Source organism: Heloderma suspectum, chromosome 4 (assembly GCF_057233095.1).
Source record: "Heloderma suspectum isolate Gila_16-S chromosome 4, 16-S_ref, whole genome shotgun sequence".
NCBI classification, from domain to species: Eukaryota; Metazoa; Chordata; class Lepidosauria; order Squamata; family Helodermatidae; genus Heloderma; species Heloderma suspectum.
The window spans coordinates 113,410,550-113,431,798 of record NC_139461.1 but is presented as its reverse complement, the minus strand read 5'-3'; the positions used below and the strand labels follow the sequence as shown (position 1 = coordinate 113,431,798).

Sequence of the window (21,249 nt, the reverse complement as noted above, 5' to 3'; positions counted from 1 at the left end):
TTATGACTGAGGCCACTTCTGGACTTGGCATGCTAAGTCACCAGAAAACAAAGAACATACCAACAGTCAAAATTCTAAAACATTCTCGTGTGATTCTCAGCACAGTATAATATGGCCTTATCCCAGTGCTTCCCAAATGAGGGATTTGGGATGTGATGTGATGCACCTACCAGTATTCCTGTACAGAAGCCTTCCCCAACCTGGTGCCCTCCAGATATTTGAACTACAGCTCCCAGCATTCCTGACCAGTGGCCATGCTGCCTGGGGCTGATGGGAGTTGGAGTCCAAAACATCTGGAGGGGACCAGTTTGGGAAAGGCTGCTATATAGTGTCATATATTCATGACATCTGTTAGTATTTCAAGAGACATATAACAATATAATAGATATAACACAAGTGTTTAGTATTGGGAATCCCTTACCATTAGAGAAATTAAGATAGGAAATAGGAAACTGAATCAAATTTCCATCGCTGTGAACTGATAATTCAGGCAGTACTACAGCTCACTATTACTCATGCCTGGATCCCATGAAATCATCAGGGCTTTAGCATGCACAGTATGTGATTGGATTACTGTGGCTAAATTATTGACTGGGATGGGGCAAATAAAATACACCAGATTTAAAAACAACTATGCTGGCTCCTGGTACTTTTCAAAGCACAGATTTAAAGTGCAAGTTTTAACCTTTAAAGACCTAAAAGACCTTCAGCAACCAGCATTCTTGTTTACAAATTCTTGTCAGAGCTTAACTGCACCTTCAGCAACGCGTGTAATCGTTTTATAGTTACCTCCAGAAAGATAACTTAATTTCTGCTGCCAGCGCAGACAGTTTGTACTGAAAGAACTTACTAGTAGACTTGTGAGCTGTTCTCACTAATACAAGGTACACCATTTCTCTCAAACAGATCGTTGTAGTGTGAGGAATATCTGTTGTTGCCATTTAGGAATATAATGATGTCGCCTAACTATACAGCTCATTAATTTTGATGTGGCCTTTTAACGGTAAAACAGTTGCTTTCGTTCAGTTTCACTTTCCTTTCTGTTTATTCATTATGTCCAGCTAGGAACCAGAAGAAGCCTTGCCTTGGCTCTAATAAAGTTCTTAATCCCTGTTCTGCTGGGTGTTTGTAAGATATTACTCAGATGACAATCAAATAGACAATGGGGCAAATTCATTGTCATTGAAGAACCAGTGTGGTGTAGTGGCGAGAGTGTTGGACTGGGAGCCGGGAGAACCGGGTTCTAGTCTCCACTCGGCCATGGAAGCTCACTGGGTGACTTTGGGCCAGTCACAGACTCTCAGCCCAACCTACCTCACAGGGTTGTTGTTGTGAGCATAAAAATGGAGGAGGAGGGGGAGGATAATGTAAGCTGCCTTGGGTTCCTTGCGAGAGGAAAAAAGGTGGGATAGAAATGCAATAAATAAATAAATGGATTAATGTTTAAGCTTCTTCTTCCATGTGAGTTTGCTGTGTATCAACTGCCTCCAAGGCCCTTTCAAATGGGTCCCACCACCATCAGGGTGAAGTGGGTGGTGACCAGAGACAGGTCCTTCTCAGTGGTAGAACCCAAGCCTTAGAAATCTCTCCATATAGCAATGTAATAAGTAGACTTGCTTGGTGCCAAGTTTGTGTTTTTTTGTGCTAGATAAAAATTTTCCAGGCTTTTTAGATCTGTTGATTTTAACTGAGTTATTTGGTTACGCCATATGCTGTGATGTTGTGCTTGTTTTATTTGTGGATTTTAATTATGTTGTAAATTGCTCTTCAATCCAGAGGATTCTCAGAGGGGTAGCACACTTTAAAAATTAGTACATTGCAAAATAATTGATACACATTCTTTTGATTAATAAATGGATGTTCGACTATCTTGCTTTGTTTCTTATTTCATTCTCTTCTATTTTAAGATTAATAATATAGATATATATTTTAAAGGTTCATCTCAGAAGAAACTCACAGCTCCTGATATGTTTACAGAATCAGATGATATGTTTGCTGCATATTTTGATGTAGGTAATTTTTATAGAACTACTCTTATCAATGCAATGTTCTTGAAGTTTTGCTCTGTTTTACTAAAAACAAAATCTAGTAAATGTATATGTCAAGGTTCCACTTATGACCTGGACCCCCTGAGCAACTCCTTAAGGATCTCTTGCCTCCTTAAGAGTCCCGCTTCCCTTCTTTTAATCCTCTCTTTCCCAGTAATGTGAGGTTTAGGCTGTAGACGTGGGGTGATTGACACACCAGACACAGGGTTCGACTACAACCGTTTCCTGGTCAATTTAAAGCAAAGAAATTACAACTAAATGTATTTACACAATAGAGCTGATACAAAAGGCATTAAAAGAAAAGAAAATTTGCAGAACACAAGTTCCTTTACCCCAGCTGTCCTTAGACTTTTCTAGACTGCTTTTTCCTGCTCACCCTTCAATCTCTGCTCTCACTTCAGGCTCTGGTTACCTCTTTGCTCTTACTGGTTCTCTTGCTCTTTATATACCCTCCTCCCTCAAAACTGAAAGTAATGCTTCAAACCTGAAGAAATGAAACGTAGGTGGAAAAATGAAACTGACATGTAACCAGAGAAATCAAACTATTGCTCTCAGGGTTACCCTTCCCAACAAAAAACTCCCGGCCTCTAAGCCTGACCTTTCTCCCCTTTTCCTCTGTAGGCCTGAAACATTAATTCTAGAAAGTGTTTTCCTGACCTTTTAATTGTAATGCTATTAGGGATTATTATACCACTATTACTGTATAGGATTCAAATGGCCTAAAATAAGCATTCATCAACTTTAGAGAAATATGCATAAGATCTACAGTTTGTATATTCTTTGAAGTTCAGATAATCTTTGCCCTCTGACTATATCTTACCTTTCCATTATACAAGACCACAGTTGTGAACATAATCAGAAGTGTGGATCAATAAAAGACACATGACAGTATAGATTTGCTTAAGTATTTTCCTTTTATGTTTAAAATATACTGACTTACATGTAGAACACTACTTTCATTGGCAAATGTTCAATTACTCAAGTGTATAGAACATGAAGAAAAAGGCTAAATCAGGTTTGTTTCCTTTAGAGTGCACGCTTTAGGGCTGCTGGCATTGGAAAAGACTTCAAAGAAAACCCCAATCTCAGGGACAACTGGACAGATGCAGAGGGGTATTACCGTAAGTATGATTGCTACATTTCCGAGACAGAGGGGCTGTTTACATGACACAACAGCCCACCGTGAGTTATTTAACTTACATTTAGGCTGCAGGGTGCATGCGGCTGCCATTTTGAATATGCTGCCATTCTCAGGTTGTCATGTGTGAACCTGGCAAGGGTGGGTAATGCGACGGTTAAATAACCCTCACTTAATGCATGGTCTCTTTAACCCTTGCATAACCCATGTTATCCAGGTTTGCAGGACACAACAGTCCTTGAGTGGGGCTTCCACATGTAATGCGGTGCTCACGGGAACCAAAGCTCATCATGGGTTAAATAACCCATGAAAAGTCATGGCATGCCATCGAATCTGGTCATTATCTGCTAAATTACAACTGCTAAATTAAAGGAATCTTATCTCTAAAGGCCAGCAGAATAGCACTTCAATATCACAGGGCCATTCCCTAAATTTAAAGCATCAAAGAAATTTGATACAATTTTTTAAAGCTTCACTTTAGGAATTTGCGTCCCACTAGATGGCTCTGTAGGGGTTACAACACAATGGGCAATATCCAGTACTGCCCTCACACTAGTGGGATTTACCACTACTGCAACAGGAAGCAAGTGCTTCCTGAAACAAATGGGAACGAGTCAAAACACTCTTTCCAGGTCAGGACAGGTCAGTGGAGCTCCCAGAAGGGAACTCTCTGAACTGTCCTATTCCGGAAACGAGTGTTTTGACTAACAGTTGGTCCCACAGGTGTAACAGAATGAGCAAAGGTGCAGTGGCTGTAGTGGATACTGCCCGGTATAGCAATACACTCACAGTAAAACAAAGAGTTCAACTAACCATTAATGTCACAATCATAAAAGGTATGTATAATTAAAATTGAGGGGATGGCAAGAAGTAATAACCTTTCTGTTGAACTGCATTTTCAAGTGTCAGTGATTCCATGGTGTAGCTTACACTCCCCAGCTTTTCCTCTGGAAGCAAACATCATCATGTTCTGTACAACTGAAACAAGAAGAATAGCTCAGAGAATGATTATTAAAATCAGCAGTGCTTTATTTGCCAAATAGGAGTTGCAGTGGAAAGACTTCATTGAATGTACTTCAACATCATTCCGTTTATTTCTTTGAAACTTTTGTATACCGCCATTCATCAAATCAGATTTTAGGATCGGATACACCATAAAACAAATACTAAAACCAAGAAAATGGGTTCTCTTTCTTTTTTCTCTCATGGACCCTTCTCCCTAATATAACTTAATTATTCAAAACTACAGAAAACAACAATTTTGAATCATGATTTGCTGTAGGCATATCAAAGAGAAATTGAGAGACCAAAGCGTACTGGATTCTGTTCTATGGCAGAAGAAGTATTAGAAAACCTTCCTAGCCTGGCAGCAAAATGCTGCCCATCAGACCACGCAGGCTTGGTTTTCAGACAGTCACCGCTTTCACATTGATTGGGAAGGAAAGGGACAGCATTCTTGCTATGACAAGAGCTGGGGTAGTTTGTACTTCTGATAGAGACCATCCTTAAAATTTTCACAGGTTTATTTATTTAATCTATTTATTTGGGTATTTGACACAAACTTTCTCTAAAAGGAAATTGTTGCTTGCATGCACATGGTATTTTTCCCTGTTTTCTTTTGAAGAGTTATTTTGCTAAATCCCCTTGTTCTTTTATACCAGCCTTGTGCACTCTAGAAGGCCATGGTGGCTTGGGATGTTGGGAGTTTTGGGAGGTGCCTCCACCAGCGATTTACTCCAAGCTGGCTGTGTGTTGAGGTTGTTAGGGATACATGATGTCATGGCCATCCAGCAGCCACCCCGGAGCTTATCAGGGAAAAACCAGATTTCCTGAGACTACTTAAAGTCCGATTATTTTCCTCAAGATGGTTCGCAGCAGTATAGATGTTGTGTGGCCCAACCACCACATTGACCTCAGGTATGCTAGCCCTGCCCAGGGATGTGGCTTTCACTGTGATCCCGATCAAGGGTTTTTTCCTGCGCGTTTCCCATCCCTGCACAAACCAGTTAGTGTCTACTCAGAAGTAACTCCCATCGTGCTCAGGCTTGTCCCTTGAATGCTCACATCACAATTTACAGAGATCCCCCCCCCTCAATTGAAATGGCACAGTTTAAAGCACATTCCCCAAATGCTCTAAAGTGCGATCTCGAGGCTACGATTCTCTGTTGTTTGGTTTATTGCCTTAGGAAGTAACTACTTTGCAGCTTCATTATAGAGATGCTGCGGTTAGAAAGGGGGCTTGTTTCCCATCCCTGTGCCCCCACCTTCCCAGCTCAAGCATATGTGTGCCTACTTGGAAGTAACTCTCATTGTGCTCAATGAGGCTTGCTCCTGAAGTGCAGGTACATCTGGACCTTCAGGGGAAAGGAGAAAAGGGTGGGGGGAAGCCTCTCTTATTGGTTGAGCCGCCCCTGCCAGTCAGATGACATTCACTCCAACCCCCACCAGGAAGTATGTTCTGTGAAGCAATTTTTACTGGTGCGGACCACTCTGTCGTGGAGCCCTGTGTGGACCAAATCGCAGCAAAGCTGATGCCTTTTAAAAAAAGATCCAGTACTCCTCTATTCACTTCTCCTTCGGTTGACATGGAGATACGGTCTTAGTCTTAAATATCTGGAGAACAGTAGGTTGGTTTAAAACTTAGTTTTAAACTAAGTTTTGTTTAAGAAGCAGTGGGTTCTCTGGGCAGCTGCTGGAAGAGAATCTCTTAATGTGGGGTGCACGCTGCCATAATGTGAGCTTGGGTCCTTTTGAAGGAGATACTTTGTATTTTGCTTCCTTTCCCAAGTGTGATGCACACAAACTGAGAGGGAAGCAGTCAGGGAGGAGCTTATGTAGCTTCATCTTCTTAACTTCTGAGAGGGCCTACTCAGATGTTACTTGGATTCTAACCAGCTCCTACCAGCCCCTCACTATGTATAGGAGATAAAATATCAAGTTCAAGATATCAAGGTTGATCTTGTACAGTTTGGAGGGACTCTCACATTCAAATAAACTATTTACATTATGTCCAGAATGAAAGCAAGAAGAGAGGGGGAACATGAGTTTAGCACCTATTCTCAGTAACAGCTTGGTGAGGGGGAATAATATTTCTTGCAAAAAACAGCTCTTGCTTATTGAGAGTCATAAACGTAATGAAATAGTATTCAGGGACCTGTGGGATGTCTCTTGACAGAAGTAGAATTCTGCTAAAATAAGCAATATAATATAATTGACCCTCATTTCAGTGACTGTGCCTTGTATTTGTATATGGAGAAATCCTCCTTTGTTGATTCTACCACTGTATTTTCTGTGTACAAAACATTGTAAGTGTGCACATTGCAAATTTATTTAACAGCAGTATATCTTTTCCCTTTTCCCAGGTGTTAACATAGGTGAAGTTCTAGATAAACGGTATAATGTATATGGTTACACTGGCCAAGGAGTTTTCAGTAATGTGGTGAGAGCCAGAGATATGGCAAGAGCAAACCAAGAAGTGGCTGTCAAAATCATTAGAAACAATGAGCTTATGTAAGTAAGAGGGTTTCTAAAATGTCTTAAATTATACTCAGCTATTTGGGGATAGTAGAAAGCCTCTTACAAGCATTGCAGAAACACTGTGAGCAGCCAGTGGAGACTTGCCCAAAAAATCCCATGCAAAAATGTAATTTAAATGTTTTCCATAAATTTTAGCATCACCATTGCTCCCTCTGTCTGCTGTCTAGAAGTTACTGCTAGTCTGTGGGGGAAAGTTATTTGCTTTGTCTTTTCCTGGGAGCTGGAGTACTTCTGGAGTTTAAGTTGTCCCACTGAATTATCCATAATATTTTTTGTTTCTACAAAAGAGAAGTACTGTATGCTTCCTTCCTCTTTATTTTTTTTACCTGTGGGTTCATATGACACCTGAAGGGAGTCTCTTGGAGGCTCTCTGTTCTTTAAAGGAGATGGGGGGGGGGAATTGACCCCAGAAAAACAGAAACAGTGCCAGCCTGTGATGTATGCAGAGGATTCTCCACTTCCCATTTTTTTTTAACCTCACTTTCTGAGCCATCAGCCAGAGCTCTAACACTGAGCTCCATACAGTATTCTTTCTGTAGGGCTTATTTAGCAATACTAGCTCTTCCTTCTCCTGTGTCCATAACAGGGTGTTCCATAGTCTCTCACATCCTACATAACCACGTTTCAGTCTTGTATGCATTGTCACTGTTGTAAGCCAGATGTTGCTCATATCAGCCAGTTGCAGGAATAGACAGCTCCTTGTTCCTCTATTATTTTCCACCACCTCATCTCTGCCCCCATCCTTGTCTGCTGGCTCGTACTCCGTGTAGTCCCCAGAGTATTGTGTGTCCTATGGTAGCAGCAGCTGTAAATTCAGATTGTGCTGCTCCAAAGGAATGTTAATGTTAACTATTACTACTTTATATCCTCAGATCTCTACAGTTTAAATATTGATATTCATGTGCTGTTTATTATAATAAATTGATCTCTTTTCAGGCAAAAAACTGGTTTAAAAGAATTGGAATTCTTGAAAAAGCTAAATGATGCAGATCCTGATGACAAATTTCATTGTCTGCGATTGTTCCGGCATTTTTACCACAAGCAACACCTCTGTCTAGTATTTGAACCACTTAGGTGAGATTTAAAAAGGAAATTTAAGTACCCTTTAAAATGTGTCCTTTAGCCTAGAATCTTTGTTAATCTTATTGCAATTTTTTCCCTAAATTACACATTGTTAGAATGTTTCAGAAACAGTATTCCTCCGGGATGAGTACAGTCCCATGCAAGAGTTCAAATGTCCCTCTAGCTTGCTTTTATACAACCCCCTCCCTCCCCGTTTAAATTTTTTTTTAATTCCATGTACACATGGAATTGGAGAATTTTACTATGGTGGTGGTGTTTTGTTTGTCCCAACAATGGTTATATAGAATATATAATGAAGTAATGAAATACTGAGTTAATCAGGCTCTTATAACAGTTTCAGATAGAAAGGTGAGGGGAGATAGTTGCTTGTCCTTGATGAGGGGTGAAATCCAAAATCCACAGGTGGGCAATACTTTTTAGCATTCTAGGGCAAAAGCAATGGCTGACCTCCAGAAGCAATGGCTAAGACATGGCTTAATGCTAATAAGATTCCATAATTTCCAGTCTGTTGCTCAGCTGTTTGATTTTCATACAAATCCAGACAAATATAGTACACCCTCTATTTTCAGTGGTCTGTTACAAGTAATTTGAGGTCTGAAAAGTAGGCCATAAATGTTCTTAAAATATCTTTATTTCAAGTTGGTCACTTTTAGACGAGGTTATCCTGTGGGCTTCCATAAAACTAATGTTCTATGTATTAATATTTGAAATGCTATGTATTGCGTTGGATCCAGAGAAAATTGAGCAGAATTCCACTTGTGTGATGGGGCTTTCCTGGCTCCTTCCCAGCACAGCCCCCTGTGTCCCCAAATGGTTGTGGGTCAATGGACCCTGTGGAACAGTGTGAGATGGGGCATGGGGGGCGGGGGCACTGCTTCAGGCTGGAAATTTGGAGGCGTTTGTCAGGGCTCCCTTGCACAAGCAGAAGTGTATTTCCATTCATGTAAGTCATATCTGAATCCAAGACACTGTATTTTTAATATATGATGTTTTTTCTTGCTTCCACTTTTTTACTCTCTCTTTCTGTTGTGTGTCTGTTTTCGATTTAGTATGAATTTACGAGAGGTACTGAAGAAGTACGGAAAAGATGTTGGTCTCCACATAAAGGCTGTACGATCCTATAGTCAGCAGCTATTCCTGGCACTGAAACTCCTTAAAAGATGCAATATATTGCATGCTGATATCAAACCAGACAATATTTTGGTAAGTAATATTTAGTTACAACCTTGCAAAGAGTTCTTGGAAAGAAACATACAGTACTGTGTATTTTCATAAGTTTTAATTTATGTAGGGATTTAAAATCTATCCAGAATGGTGTCACTTAATCTGGAATGCTTTTCTTACAAGTGTGTGTATGAGTTCATTCAGTCTTCTGCACCACCTCAAACCTGTGTTTTACCTAATGACCTGCTTGATATGTGTCCCACATGATAAATACATATTTCACAGAAAATCCAACAGTGACATGATTGCCTGCATATCTTCTACACCTGACAGTTCTGGCAATTCTTGTGCATAAGAAGCATTATCGATAATTTTTTAAGCTCTCCGGGTATGAATATATTGGGTTTCTGTAGAGCGTTAAGCCACTGTTAGTATTTAAATTTAGGAAAACTAAATTTAGAAAGGTGGCTCTCTTGTGGGATTACCTTCTGCAGCATTGCAGAATGGATTCACTTTGATTCAGTCATATGACAAAAGTATTTCTGGCTGTACCCATTCAGATGGTAGGTGAAAGATTACATGTCTGAATGTTTTTCCATATAAAAATCACTGCATGTAGAAATGTTCTGGCCTAATCTTCTTCCTCACATATTAGTTTTGTGTATAGTATTTCCTCCTTGGTAGGAGAACACTAAAATCTGCAACACACACAAACATACATGCATCCTTCAATCTGAAGGACTGTGGTACAGTCCAGGAGCGGTGTTAACCGTATGTTGAGCAGTCTGTATAGACTGGGCCTGGATGTAAGATAAGCATATGGTCTGCATAACCAGTTTTTAAAAAATTCTCTGCCAAAATAAAGAGGGATTACTCTTGACAGCCACAGAAAACAGATCAGATGTAGAACAAAAGAGTGACTGAGCTGCTCTGAATGCAAGTGCAAAGTCAGCCATTGTGTTGAGAGAGGGGCAGAGAGAAGAAAGTACAAATTAATTTCACTTTGTATTAATGCATGTTTCTTCTTCATGGCAATCAGGTGAACAAATTTCAGTCTTTCTCAGCAGATGTCAATGTTATTACAGAGTAAATTCCTTTACAATAAAAAAGAATATTAGTGCCTTTTACAAAGATGATAAATATTTTCAGAAGCTGCCTCTGTTTTTGCAATCAATGTTTTCAATATTTATAGTTATAAAAGATGCATAGAGCCTATGAAGAGTCCTGATGGGTCAGACGAAGGGATCCATCTAGTCCAGCATGCTGTTTCCTAGAGTGGCCCAACCTGAAGCTCTGAGAAGCCCATAGCAGAGCAACAACCCTCCCTGCTGTTTGTTCCCCAGCATCTGGTATTCAGGTGTACCTTACTGCTGAACACCATGCTGTTTTTTCAGACATAATCAAAATTGTGTGCTTAATACATTCAGATATGCTGAACTTCTTAATGGTTGGTGATAAGTATATGCTGTTACAGTGCCACTTGCTATTTTTGTCCTGCAGGTTAAGCAGGTTAATTCTTTTTGCTCTTTTTAGGTGAATGAATCTAAAACCATTTTAAAGCTTTGTGACTTTGGATCGGCTTCGCATGTTGCTGATAATGACATCACACCATATCTTGTCAGTCGATTTTATCGTGCTCCTGAAATTAGTAAGTTAATCTACTCTGAGGTGCTTTTGCTTACATTCACATTTTGTAGTTAATATTTATTTGACTTGCAAATTTATGAAGAACATTAGAATATATCTGGCTGCAAAAAAAATGGGATTTTATACCTGATAACGTTTCTTGGCTTGCAGTTAGATTTTTATAATTGTTAACTAGTATGAGAATGTGTATGGAAACTGGAACTTGAAGGCAGGCTACAGTTGAGTGGGAGGGCAAGTGCCATCCACAAGTTCCCACGTTCATTGGCTTATCCAGACATTCCCTTTTAGGTCCCCTGCTTCCTCCTTTTCCTAGGTTCTCTGGCTGGTTCTTTACCACCTTCCTTTCCCTTGAGTGATACTTTCTCCACATCTCCTTATCTTGAGCACCTGGTTTATTCTTGCCTCTGTCCACTGTCTCTTGAGCTAAAATGCCTGCTTTCTCTCCCTCTCACCTGTTTATCTCTCTGTCTAACCAATGATGGGTTTGTGTATGGAATTTCTGTATGTGATTATAGTATGTCAAAACTGCAAACTTGACCTAATCCTACCTTCTCCTTGCTGAATAGAAACTTAAGAGATGGTTGCTTGAAACATCTTTTAGTATATGTCTGTGCTGTAAGATTTTGCCTACCTTTTCACTCGCTGTTTTTCTAACTACTAACTGACACAGCAGATGTGACAAAACGTAAGAATAGTGTGAGCCATCGGCAGATTCCTAACCATTAATAGATTTTGAAGACAAGAACAAAAAGTGGATATGAGGAAAAGCTATAGTTTAGTGGTATAGCCTCGTGTTGTGAATTGAGCAGCACAGGAGAAATGTCTTAAATACTGAAACTCATTCATTCTCCTCTTTTTGTGCTTGGCTTAACCTAGGAAAGTGAGTGACCTTAATTTCAGTCTGATGTTTCTATATTATTAATGATTTTAATCTTTAAACTGTTCTCCTTCAGTTATAGGCAAAATCTATGACTACGGTATAGATATGTGGTCTGTAGGCTGTACATTATATGAACTTTACACAGGAAAAATATTGTTTCCTGGGAAAACCAATAATCATATGTTGAAACTTGCTATGGACCTCAAAGGAAAGATGCCAAACAAGGTAAGAAATAAAAATGCTTAGAGAAACGAACAAAAGTTGTAGAATTTTCCCTGATCTTGTAGGACTCAGTGGCCAAGTTCAGACGGTAGCATTCCCAGTTTGTTTATCCCTCCCTTTGCTCCTTTTGTATGCTGGCTTTAGCACACTGATTTTGGCTAACTTAAGATAAAGTTCTCTATTATATCCCAAAGTGGGAATTGTGGTTTAATGTCAGTTTACTAACCAGGATCTTAAGCTATGGTTTGAATGTGGTTTAAAATCCTGCTTAATGAACCACAGTTCCTCAATTGGATGTAATGGGGAACTGTAGTTTTATCTAACCATGATTGGCATACTGAAGCCAGCGCACACAGGGAGGAGATGAGGGCCTGGTGTTTGTTCTTGGCTCTATAGCTTGGCAAGCTGGGAATGTTATGTCTGAAAGGGAGCCAGTATGCCACTCAGACCTGCTTATTCCAGTGGTGCTTTCCAGTAACCAAAATCTATGGGTTGGATCCGGACTTGTGCTCAGCAAAATTCCGCTGATGCTAGAGGAAGGTCAGTAATTTTCACCAGTTCTCCCTTTCCACTGCAGTCCCCATGCCTCTTGAAAAGCTTCTCTGATGGTTCGGGGACTCTCTAAAACAGTGTGGGAGGTGACACTGGGGGATCCACGGCCCCTTCAGCAGGAATTTTCTGCTGGATCCTGGTTCCCTCCATGAAAAGAAGGGCACATGTCTGGATCAAACCCAGTGTCTTCTCTTTAAAGCAAGTAAATAAAATGTCTCATCTTTTATTGTAGTTTTTTTTTTTTCTTTACTGTGGTCTGAAGAAGTAGAACATAATGACCCTCCCTGAGTGTTTTCTGGAAGTAACATGAGGCTTTTTGATCTGGGCTTGTTTTAGTTTTCTGAAGTTAAATGTGTAGGGAGTCTATTTTAATATGGTACCGTTTTATCACTTGTAGATTTTTATATGCTGTGAACCTTTAATAAGCAGGTTTAAGTTGGAGTCATTTTTCAATTTATCTACATTATCTACAATTTATCTACATTTATCTACAATTTATCTACTTGAAATAAGTTATCTCTTGGGATTACTGTTTTCATGATTGACGCATGTGAAGGTTTAAAGATTTTAAATTTGCTATCCTTACTTCCAGATGATCCGAAAAGGAGTATTCAAAGATCAGCACTTCGATCAAAATCTCAACTTCATGTACATAGAGGTAGATAAAGTAACAGAAAGGGTAAGTATGAACTGCACTAAGTATACTGATATTTCATTTGGAAATGTCCTATACCTTTTAAAAGGTTTTAAATTAAAATGGTTCAATTTACTATTGTATTTCCTTTGGTTTTCTCAATTAAAATTGTATAACTTTTAGTATGAAGTACTGGGTCTTAAAATCATTGATACATACTAAGCTTGTGGGGGATCAGTATCCGTTCATGATAACTCTTTTTCTTAATGCAAACTTACCCATCTAGGGGCCACATAAGTACAGGAAGCTTCTATACCTAGGAGCAGGCAACTTGTGGCTCTCCAGATGTTTTGGCTGCCAGTTCCCCTCATCCCTCAGCTTTGGCTATGCTGGCTAGGGCTGATAGGAGTTGTAAGTAAAAATATCTGGAGGCCCACAAGTTGCCCATCCCTCTTCTATACAAGGGAGAGTGATTGTGGAGAATGCAAAATATACTAATTGCAGATGCAATTCATGTAGATCAGCCGTATTGAGTGCACAAATAACTGCTGTTGGGAGGGATACATTAATTTGCTTAGAGCATTCTCCACCAGATAAGTCCTAATTCTCACTTCTAGCCTAAAAGAAGATTTGCTGTAAGATGGGGGACAAAGACAACCCTGAGCACAGTTATGTTAAATGATGAATTATGGAGGCAGTGTGTGGGGGTTGTTTCTCTTTTAGCCTTAGTTCTGCAGCATGGATTTTGAGAGAGTGGAGCTTAAATTAGTGACGGTTAAGGTGAGGAGCAGGGGGAGAGAGGAGCTCAAGTAAGTGGAGCAGGGGGTGGATGACCCCCTCCTATTTATAGGGCTTCACACCAGGCCTAGCCAACGGGTGTACTTCTCCCTCTCACCTTGTCAGTGATTACACAGAATAGCAGTTGGGTACTGTGAAAGGCTTCAGGGTGAAGCTTTTCACAGCACAGCTATAATCAGCTTTTAGATGGGGAAGAGGAGCTGGCCAACTCAGTTTGGGTGCATGCACAGATAGTTGCCTAACAGCCAGTTGTGATATTGAGAGGCTTCTGCTCTCCTCATGTGGTCAGCACGATGAGAACGCAAGCACTGTAGCAGCTCTCACAATTCTTTGTAATAAGTTCATTATTTTCATGGGACAAATTACATTCAGTAGCTAAAGGACATTTCCATTCTGTATTTTATGAAGTACTACTATTAATTGGAGTGTCCATTTAACATTCTTAGTTGCTTTGCTGCTATTTTCTTTGAAAGTAAGTGCCCTTATCTTTGTAGGAAAAAGTAACTGTCATGAGCACGATTAACCCAACAAAGGACCTGCTAGCAGATTTAATTGGGTGCCAGCGCCTTCCTGAAGATCAGCGCAAAAAGGTTCACCAGCTGAAGGACTTGTTGGACCAGATTCTCATGTTAGACCCAGCTAAACGGATTAGTATCAACCAGGCTCTGCAGCATGCCTTCATCCAGGAGAAAATTTAAATCCAGTGAAGATGTTCAAAGGGTTTGAATAGTTAATATACAAAGACTGATGACATTTCACAGCAATTTATAAATGTACATATAACATATAAATAATTTCCCTGCAAAGTTGAGGATGATATATTTGAATTAACACAAAAGCGGATATTTCTTTTAGAAATGTTAGAGTAAATCTGTTTGTCTCTTACGTGAAGATTTTTTCACTGTAGAACTGTTTTAATTGCCAAGACTGCACAGAGGTACAATGCTAATGTATATGGTTGCAGTTCCTATATATATATAATATATATATATATAAAAATACGCACGCACGCACACACATGCTTATATATATATATATTAAAAAAAACAAAGCATCTGTTATAAAATATCAGTAAGACTGGGTGGTTAATTTTGGTTTTTAGCAGATTTGGCTTCATTTTTGTCTCTGAAAAACGGCCAGCATAAATGCTGTTTATATTACGTTTTCCTAGGTGTGTGCGTGCAGGCCACAGCAGCATGCCCTTGGTGTAGTCAGTGCCGAAGGGGGTCTGTTCCTTCTTGAGCCTGCCCGCAGGGATGGTCTCCTCTTTTAAAGCAGGTTGCGTACAACTTTCAGTACACTGAAGGTAAGCTAAACCATCAACATCACTGGTGTTTAAGATGTTAATTGTACTGGAACAACTGACAAATGAAGGGTCGATAGCTTTGTAGCAGAATTCCCTGCATGTTTTATAAATGATCTTGTTTTTGTTTTCTGGCATTACAACTGTGGCATAATTCCAACTTCTGTTTGATCATCACATTCAAAGAAAAAATTTGGGGAGTGTGCACTTGATGGAGAGAGCGCCTTCAGTGTACTGTTTATTACTTTCGTTTTTTAAAAATCAACTTGCTATATAGAATTTATACCTTTTGTTATATACAGTTCACTATGGCATAGAACCAGTACTTAAGAGATGTTTTCATTTACTAACAACAAATTCTGATTCCAAAAGTCCTTATCTCCTCATGGCTAGATAGAAAACACCATAATGATTTTTTTAGCTATTTGTATGTCATTTGAAAGTGTACTGCTTTATGCTAAAGGTGTTTTTCATTTGTTCATTGTTTTCATTATTTGTGATCATGTTGTCTTTCAATACAGGCATAAACCTTCCGCTCTTGAACAAAGCAGCTGCTTTTTAAAAGCGGTAATTGCTTCTTTACCTTTTATTTCTTTTGTAAATGAAGCTTTCTTTAAGAAATGTGACTTTAAAGTGTTGTCTCTTGCATAAAACAGTTGACATTCACTTATTGTAAAGTGAAGATTGTTCTGCTGCATGTAAAGTGGACCATGCAGATTTCTGTATGTTTTCAGTATGCATCATTAGATAATAAAGTCTTTTGTGAACAAGGCATTGGTAGCCATTTTTAAAAGATTTTTGTCTCCAGTGTTGCCGACTCAGGTAATCTATAAGAAGAAATCTTTCATTTTGATAGTCCATTAATTAAAGCAATTACTAAAAGATGTGATCCTTTGAAAGAGATATTAGACTCTTAATTATCAACATTTCAGTATAAATACTACCCCCAACCCTGAGCATCCTACAAGTATTGTCTGCTTTCATTGTAATGAAATTTATTCCTGTAGGTTATTGGCTTGGATGCAGGTTTTAACTAATGTTTGTGCTGTTTTTCTTACTTTTCCTTTTTGATGGTGCTGAGAGAGACAAAGGAAAGCAAGTCACAGGCCACTCAACGCCTACGCCAGGGGGTCTGGTTTGCTGAGACACCAACTTCACCTTCCTAACAAGGTTATTTCTGACAGCATGTGTAGATAAACATTTAGCAGCAACTTAAAACAATAGTTCGTTGTTCATCATGAGGATACCCAACTGAGTCGATTAATGTTTGCCAGTCCAATTCTTGCATTAAAAGCGATCTACGTAACATATTTTTTGTATATTTCATATATACTCCACAGGTGTATGAAAACACCCAGTACTTATCTGTTTTGTAATACTTTTAACTTTATAAATAGAATTTTTAAAATCCATATAGGCACATCATTACATCCAATGTGCACAGTTAGTGCCATCAATCAAGCTTCTTGCCCGGGGGGGGGGGGGGGGGGCGCTCCTTGTGAGTTGTTCCCCACCACGGTAAAATAGCGAACTATGAAGGTGGCAGGTGATGTTACCTGCCTATTTTGAATCTGTACCCTGTCTCTTCTCCAGTTTAACGTTACTTTAAAAGTAATAAATGTTTTTCTCTGTCAACTTATTTAAAATGTTTCTTGTTCGTACAGGAGACAGAATGCAGCTTTCACTCTCAGTGAAATGAAGAACTAGATTACTTGATAGTTAAAGTAACGTGACGCACTGCTTTGGCAACACCTCCAGCCTATCTTGCACATGTGGTGGCAGTCTGACACAGATGTCATAAAATTCTATTGCCTCCACCCTTGTTTCATGTCCCTGTTAACAAATAATTAAGAGTTGGTCATGTCAACTCCAGTAGCAGCTACAGCCAACCTTATGGCTACAGAATTTTTTAACTATTCTCAAGAAAAACAAAGTTGCTTGTTTACTTATTCTTTGTGTTATAGGTGCCGCTCAAATGAAGATGATGGCAACCAGAAGACTTGAACAAAGGTTTCTGTTCTATAAAAGATATGAAAAACGTTCTTCATTTAGTTATGTCTAGTTTTTTCTGTTCACAGCACACAGATACAGGCTTCATTTACAGTTTTGCCATGCTGGCAGTTCTTAGCATAGTACTGTTGTGGTGTTTTTATGTAAAATGTGTCTGTTTCATTTCTGGGTGATGTAATTTTGTTGTGATAAAGTTGAAGTAGGCATGGTTGAATGTTTTTAAACGTTTCATTATAATGCTTTATCCCCTAGGCAAGAGTCAACCAAATTTGATGGTAAATGTGATAGGGTCACTATTGTACTCAAAATTTTATGAGCAGATAGTATAGGTCGGCATTCATTTTTCTTGGAGCGTGCATTCTGTGTGTGTCGGCTGCAAAATAATATCATTCTATGGGTGTCAACTGCTAAGACATGGGCAAAGGTTCTTCAAACCTTTAAGCAACACAGAATGGCTATATGATTGCAGGTCTGATGAGGTAGCAGAGGTTCTGAATATGTAGACCTGTCTAAGATAGTTCTGTGTAATCCAGTCCAAATCCACGTTGTAGTCTGGGAAATGACTCTGCCTTTCCTGACAATCCTGTTCAGACCTTAAACAGAGAGCGTTTTAGATGGAGACCAAGCTAAGCTTCACAAAACACCCAGACAGTGAGGATATGATTAAACACAGATCAGTTAAATGAGCATTAAAAATCCTGCTACATCAGATGGGGAAATGCATTTTTAAGTATGCCTTTCTAGTTGTTTTGTGCTGCAGTATAGGTTGACATGACAACAAAACTATAATTGGGAATGATTTTGATAAATCTGATAATGATACCTATATTTGCTAATGATGTGTTTCTCTTGCTATATAGGGTAAGTGGCGGAAAACCTCTGAGAAACATTTGCATGGCTTGACGTGTGCTGAAGAGGCAAATCGGTCTATGAAAATACAGAATGCTGATATCTTTGACTCACTACAAGATTGACACACTGTAACGTAAACTTGTACATCAAAACGTGAAGCAGCAGTTCTTAAAGATAATAAATATAAACTTTAACCATTTATTTTTAACTTTGATGCTGTTTGATAAAGCTCATTCTTTTCTGCTGAATTCCATTGAATGTTAGATAACAATTCAATAACACATTCCTACGATGTGTTTCCGGCAGCATGGTGCTTAGTCACCATGGACTACCTATTGATTTAGCAGGATGGTTCAAAGAGAGACCACCACATTATTGATTTACCACTTCTCCAGAACTGGATTTCTCCCTATGAGAAAACACTTGCACCCTCCCAGTGGAGGGAGTTGTTGCAAGGAAGCTGTAATTTTTGTCCTGACCTAAGAAAATACCTTGCTGTCCAGAAATTGTCCAATTTTAGATGAGCACTTGTAGGCATGGGAGCATCTATTTTCTAAAAGAGCACATTTTAGATCAGATGAGAATAAGCTCAGGCTTCATCTCAGTGATAATGCATATTATCATAGGCTTCCATCAATGATTACCTGGAAGTTATCCTTTCACCTTTTCCCCTTCAATATTAACTGTCAAAATTTGCCATCAAGTTACTGCATTTTATAAAAGCATTGTCCCATTCATTAAAGTTACTAAGAGAGCAATCCTGTAGTCCCTGGGTGAGCGTCTTAGGGACCATAGGATGGCTCGGAAAATCGCTTCCGAGGTCAGAGACGGCGTTGGAGATGTGCCCCTCACAGCCAGTGCCGAGAGAACTGTGCTAGCTGCCTCTGGGAGGTCAGAAAACCAACCTCAGAGGGGAAAGGGGGCGTGGTGGGTGGGACGGGGAGGAGACTGGAGAGGCCAGGACACAATGAATCCTGAGTTTCCTCCAGCCTCCTTCCCTCCCCGTCCAAAGTGCCCTTGCTAGATGGGCTGAAAAGGCCATGTAGCAAAAAGAAAGGAGGTCGGAGGACAGGGAGGCAAAGATCACCTCCACTGCTCCTCCTGCTCTGCTGGCTTCAGCCTGTCAGGGCATAGGAACCTTGGAAGCCTGAGTTTGGGGGCTTCCAAACAGCGAGGGCCTGGTCCATAGAATTGTGCCCTAAGAAATGAAAGTCAGACATAACAATATCTGCTTTATATGAAGGAAGGGCACACAGTACCATTAGACCAGATTCTAGAAGGATTGGGGGAAGTTCTCTGACGTAAGGACAAAACTGCATTGCAATCATACATAAACGTACAAAATCATTGTAAACATCTTTAGAAACTGAATTGACAGAAAAATTGTTCAAAACTAGAGATGTGAAGGCCCGGGAAAAAGTGGGTTTTTTCCTAGGACTGGTTTTGTTTTTTTCCAAAAAATTGGAACAGCTTTAGTTTATAAAATACATTCTTTTAGAATTTAAGGCAAAGTATTTATATATTGTTGCTCAACCTTTATTCCCCACAAAATGCTTCCTAAAAACTATGTAGTAAGAACACTTATAGAAATAGTAGAGATGTAAAATGTCTGGAAATAATGAAGCCATTGGGGGAAATATCTCTGTGAGATTCCCAGCATAGTTTGTTTTTTCATTCCTTATTAAAATTATTGATCTAAAGTATATTTTACTGATAGACCTATATTCTCAGTTTCCCAACTTGTGAGTAGAGTCACCATTATGCATTCTTGACAGCTTGGGTTTTGTTCTATAGAGTCCTGTGTTTCTGATGCTATAGCAGTCATTTAATGTAGTTCTAATCTATTCAGACAATAATTACAAATTTACTGAGTTTACTTTTAAAAGTTTTAAAATATACTGATAATTTTATAACCGAATGGAAGGAGCAATCCTGTGGCCGCTAGTCAGTGGCTAGACAGCCATAGGATATCTGGTTTTCTGGGAACTGACCTCGGAGCCCACGCTCTGAGGTCGGTTCCTAGACAATTGACCTTCTCCCATTTCCGCGCTGCCTCACAGGCAGTGCGGAAAAGCCCTGTACTCCACACTTGCAAGAGGAGTGCAGAGTGGCCAAGATGAGGCGTTCCCGGGGGGCATTCTGGGACAGGGAGGGCTGAAGAGCCTGTACGACACATCCAATGTGTCATACAGCAGCCTCCTCCCCTGCTCCGCCCTCCCGCGGCTAGACAGCCGCAATCAGTTGTCTAGCCAAAAATGCAGGGCAGGAGAAGTGTAGAGGGAGCAAGTCCCTCCTTGCTTCTCCTCCCCTGCATTGGATAGGCGGTCACCTCTGAGTTCTGAGGCGGCCGCCTATCTGCATAGGATTGTGCCCTAAGTCATACATATGTTTCCAAAGCAGCCCTCCCCAACCTGGTGCCCTCTGGATGTTTTGGACTAGAGTGCCCATCATTCCTGACCATTGGTCATGCTGCCTGAGGCTGATGGGAGCTGAAGTCCAAATTATCTGGAGGGCACCTGGATGGGGTAGGCTGTCTTGAAGCAACAAAGTGACTTTAGATATATAAAGAGTACTAAAAAAAATTGGTCGTTTTCAATTGTTCCAAAATTTTCAATTTTTCTGACCCCCCCCCCCCCAAAAAAAACCCCAGGTTTTTCCCATGGCCTCAAATTCTGGAAATATTACATATTTATTCAAAACACAACGTTTTCCCCCTATACTTATTTATGTTTACATGTGCCAGTTCAAGGTAACAATGCATATGATAGTCAGCTACAGTCCACAGAAGCTCATTCCACAATCAATCTGTTATGTCTTTAAGTTGCAACAAGTCTTTCCTCATTGTGTTTTAGGAACTCAAGTACTCCGTTTCAGTAGAAACAAACTGTAGGTAGGGAGAGTATGAAACACTGATAACTTTCCATTTTTCTAACTTGTAGGAAACCTGACAGGTTAGAATGCATGTGAAGGAGAGGAGAGCTCATTTTTATTTGACTGGGAGCTTTAGAGCCACAGCAGCATATAATGATTATCTGTGTTTCAGCCTCCTTAAAAATCACAAGTTAAGGAGATACTTTGCTCAGTCATCTCTCAGGATGTGAATACACAGCCTTTCAAATGGAGTAGCTATAAATAATTCACATGAAGTACATGTAATGTATTGATCTCAGTGACTGGAATTCTTCTACATGAAGATTATCCTTCATATTAATCTCAGTGTGTTTCTCTGAGTGTGATTATATTTTATTAAATAAATGCCCATTATTTACAGCCTTCTCTGTTTAGCACTCTGCTTTGAAACACTTGGTACGAATGCTTTTCTCGTACACTTAACATAAATACATTCTGAGACAGCACAATTATATGGTTAGGATTCCTAGC

The 21,249-nt window shown here is 39.7% G+C and overlaps 1 protein-coding gene across 4 annotated transcripts in view; it reads left to right on the top strand.

Annotated features, from left to right (window-relative positions):
• The window catches only part of PRP4K (pre-mRNA processing factor kinase PRP4K), a 39,650-nt gene that overhangs the window by 17,563 nt on the left and 838 nt on the right, over positions 1 to 21,249 (top strand). For 2 of the 4 annotated variants that reach the window (XM_084850437.1, XM_084850438.1), the window contains exons 7-19: positions 1,936 to 2,009; positions 3,079 to 3,169; positions 6,549 to 6,696; positions 7,660 to 7,797; positions 8,856 to 9,009; positions 10,504 to 10,618; positions 11,571 to 11,722; positions 12,864 to 12,950; positions 14,198 to 14,476; positions 14,875 to 15,009; positions 15,528 to 16,176; positions 16,971 to 17,016; positions 17,877 to 17,996. In XM_084850437.1, coding sequence (XP_084706563.1) covers positions 1,936 to 2,009; positions 3,079 to 3,169; positions 6,549 to 6,696; positions 7,660 to 7,797; positions 8,856 to 9,009; positions 10,504 to 10,618; positions 11,571 to 11,722; positions 12,864 to 12,950; positions 14,198 to 14,401 — 1,163 coding nt within the window. In that variant the 3' untranslated portion in view covers positions 14,402 to 14,476; positions 14,875 to 15,009; positions 15,528 to 16,176; positions 16,971 to 17,016; positions 17,877 to 17,996. Of the gene's footprint in view, positions 1 to 1,935; positions 2,010 to 3,078; positions 3,170 to 6,548; positions 6,697 to 7,659; positions 7,798 to 8,855; positions 9,010 to 10,503; positions 10,619 to 11,570; positions 11,723 to 12,863; positions 12,951 to 14,197; positions 14,477 to 14,874; positions 15,010 to 15,527; positions 16,177 to 16,970; positions 17,017 to 17,876; positions 18,077 to 21,249 lie in introns of those variants that run through there. The other 2 variants (XM_084850436.1, XM_084850435.1) reach the window with 2 other exon arrangements.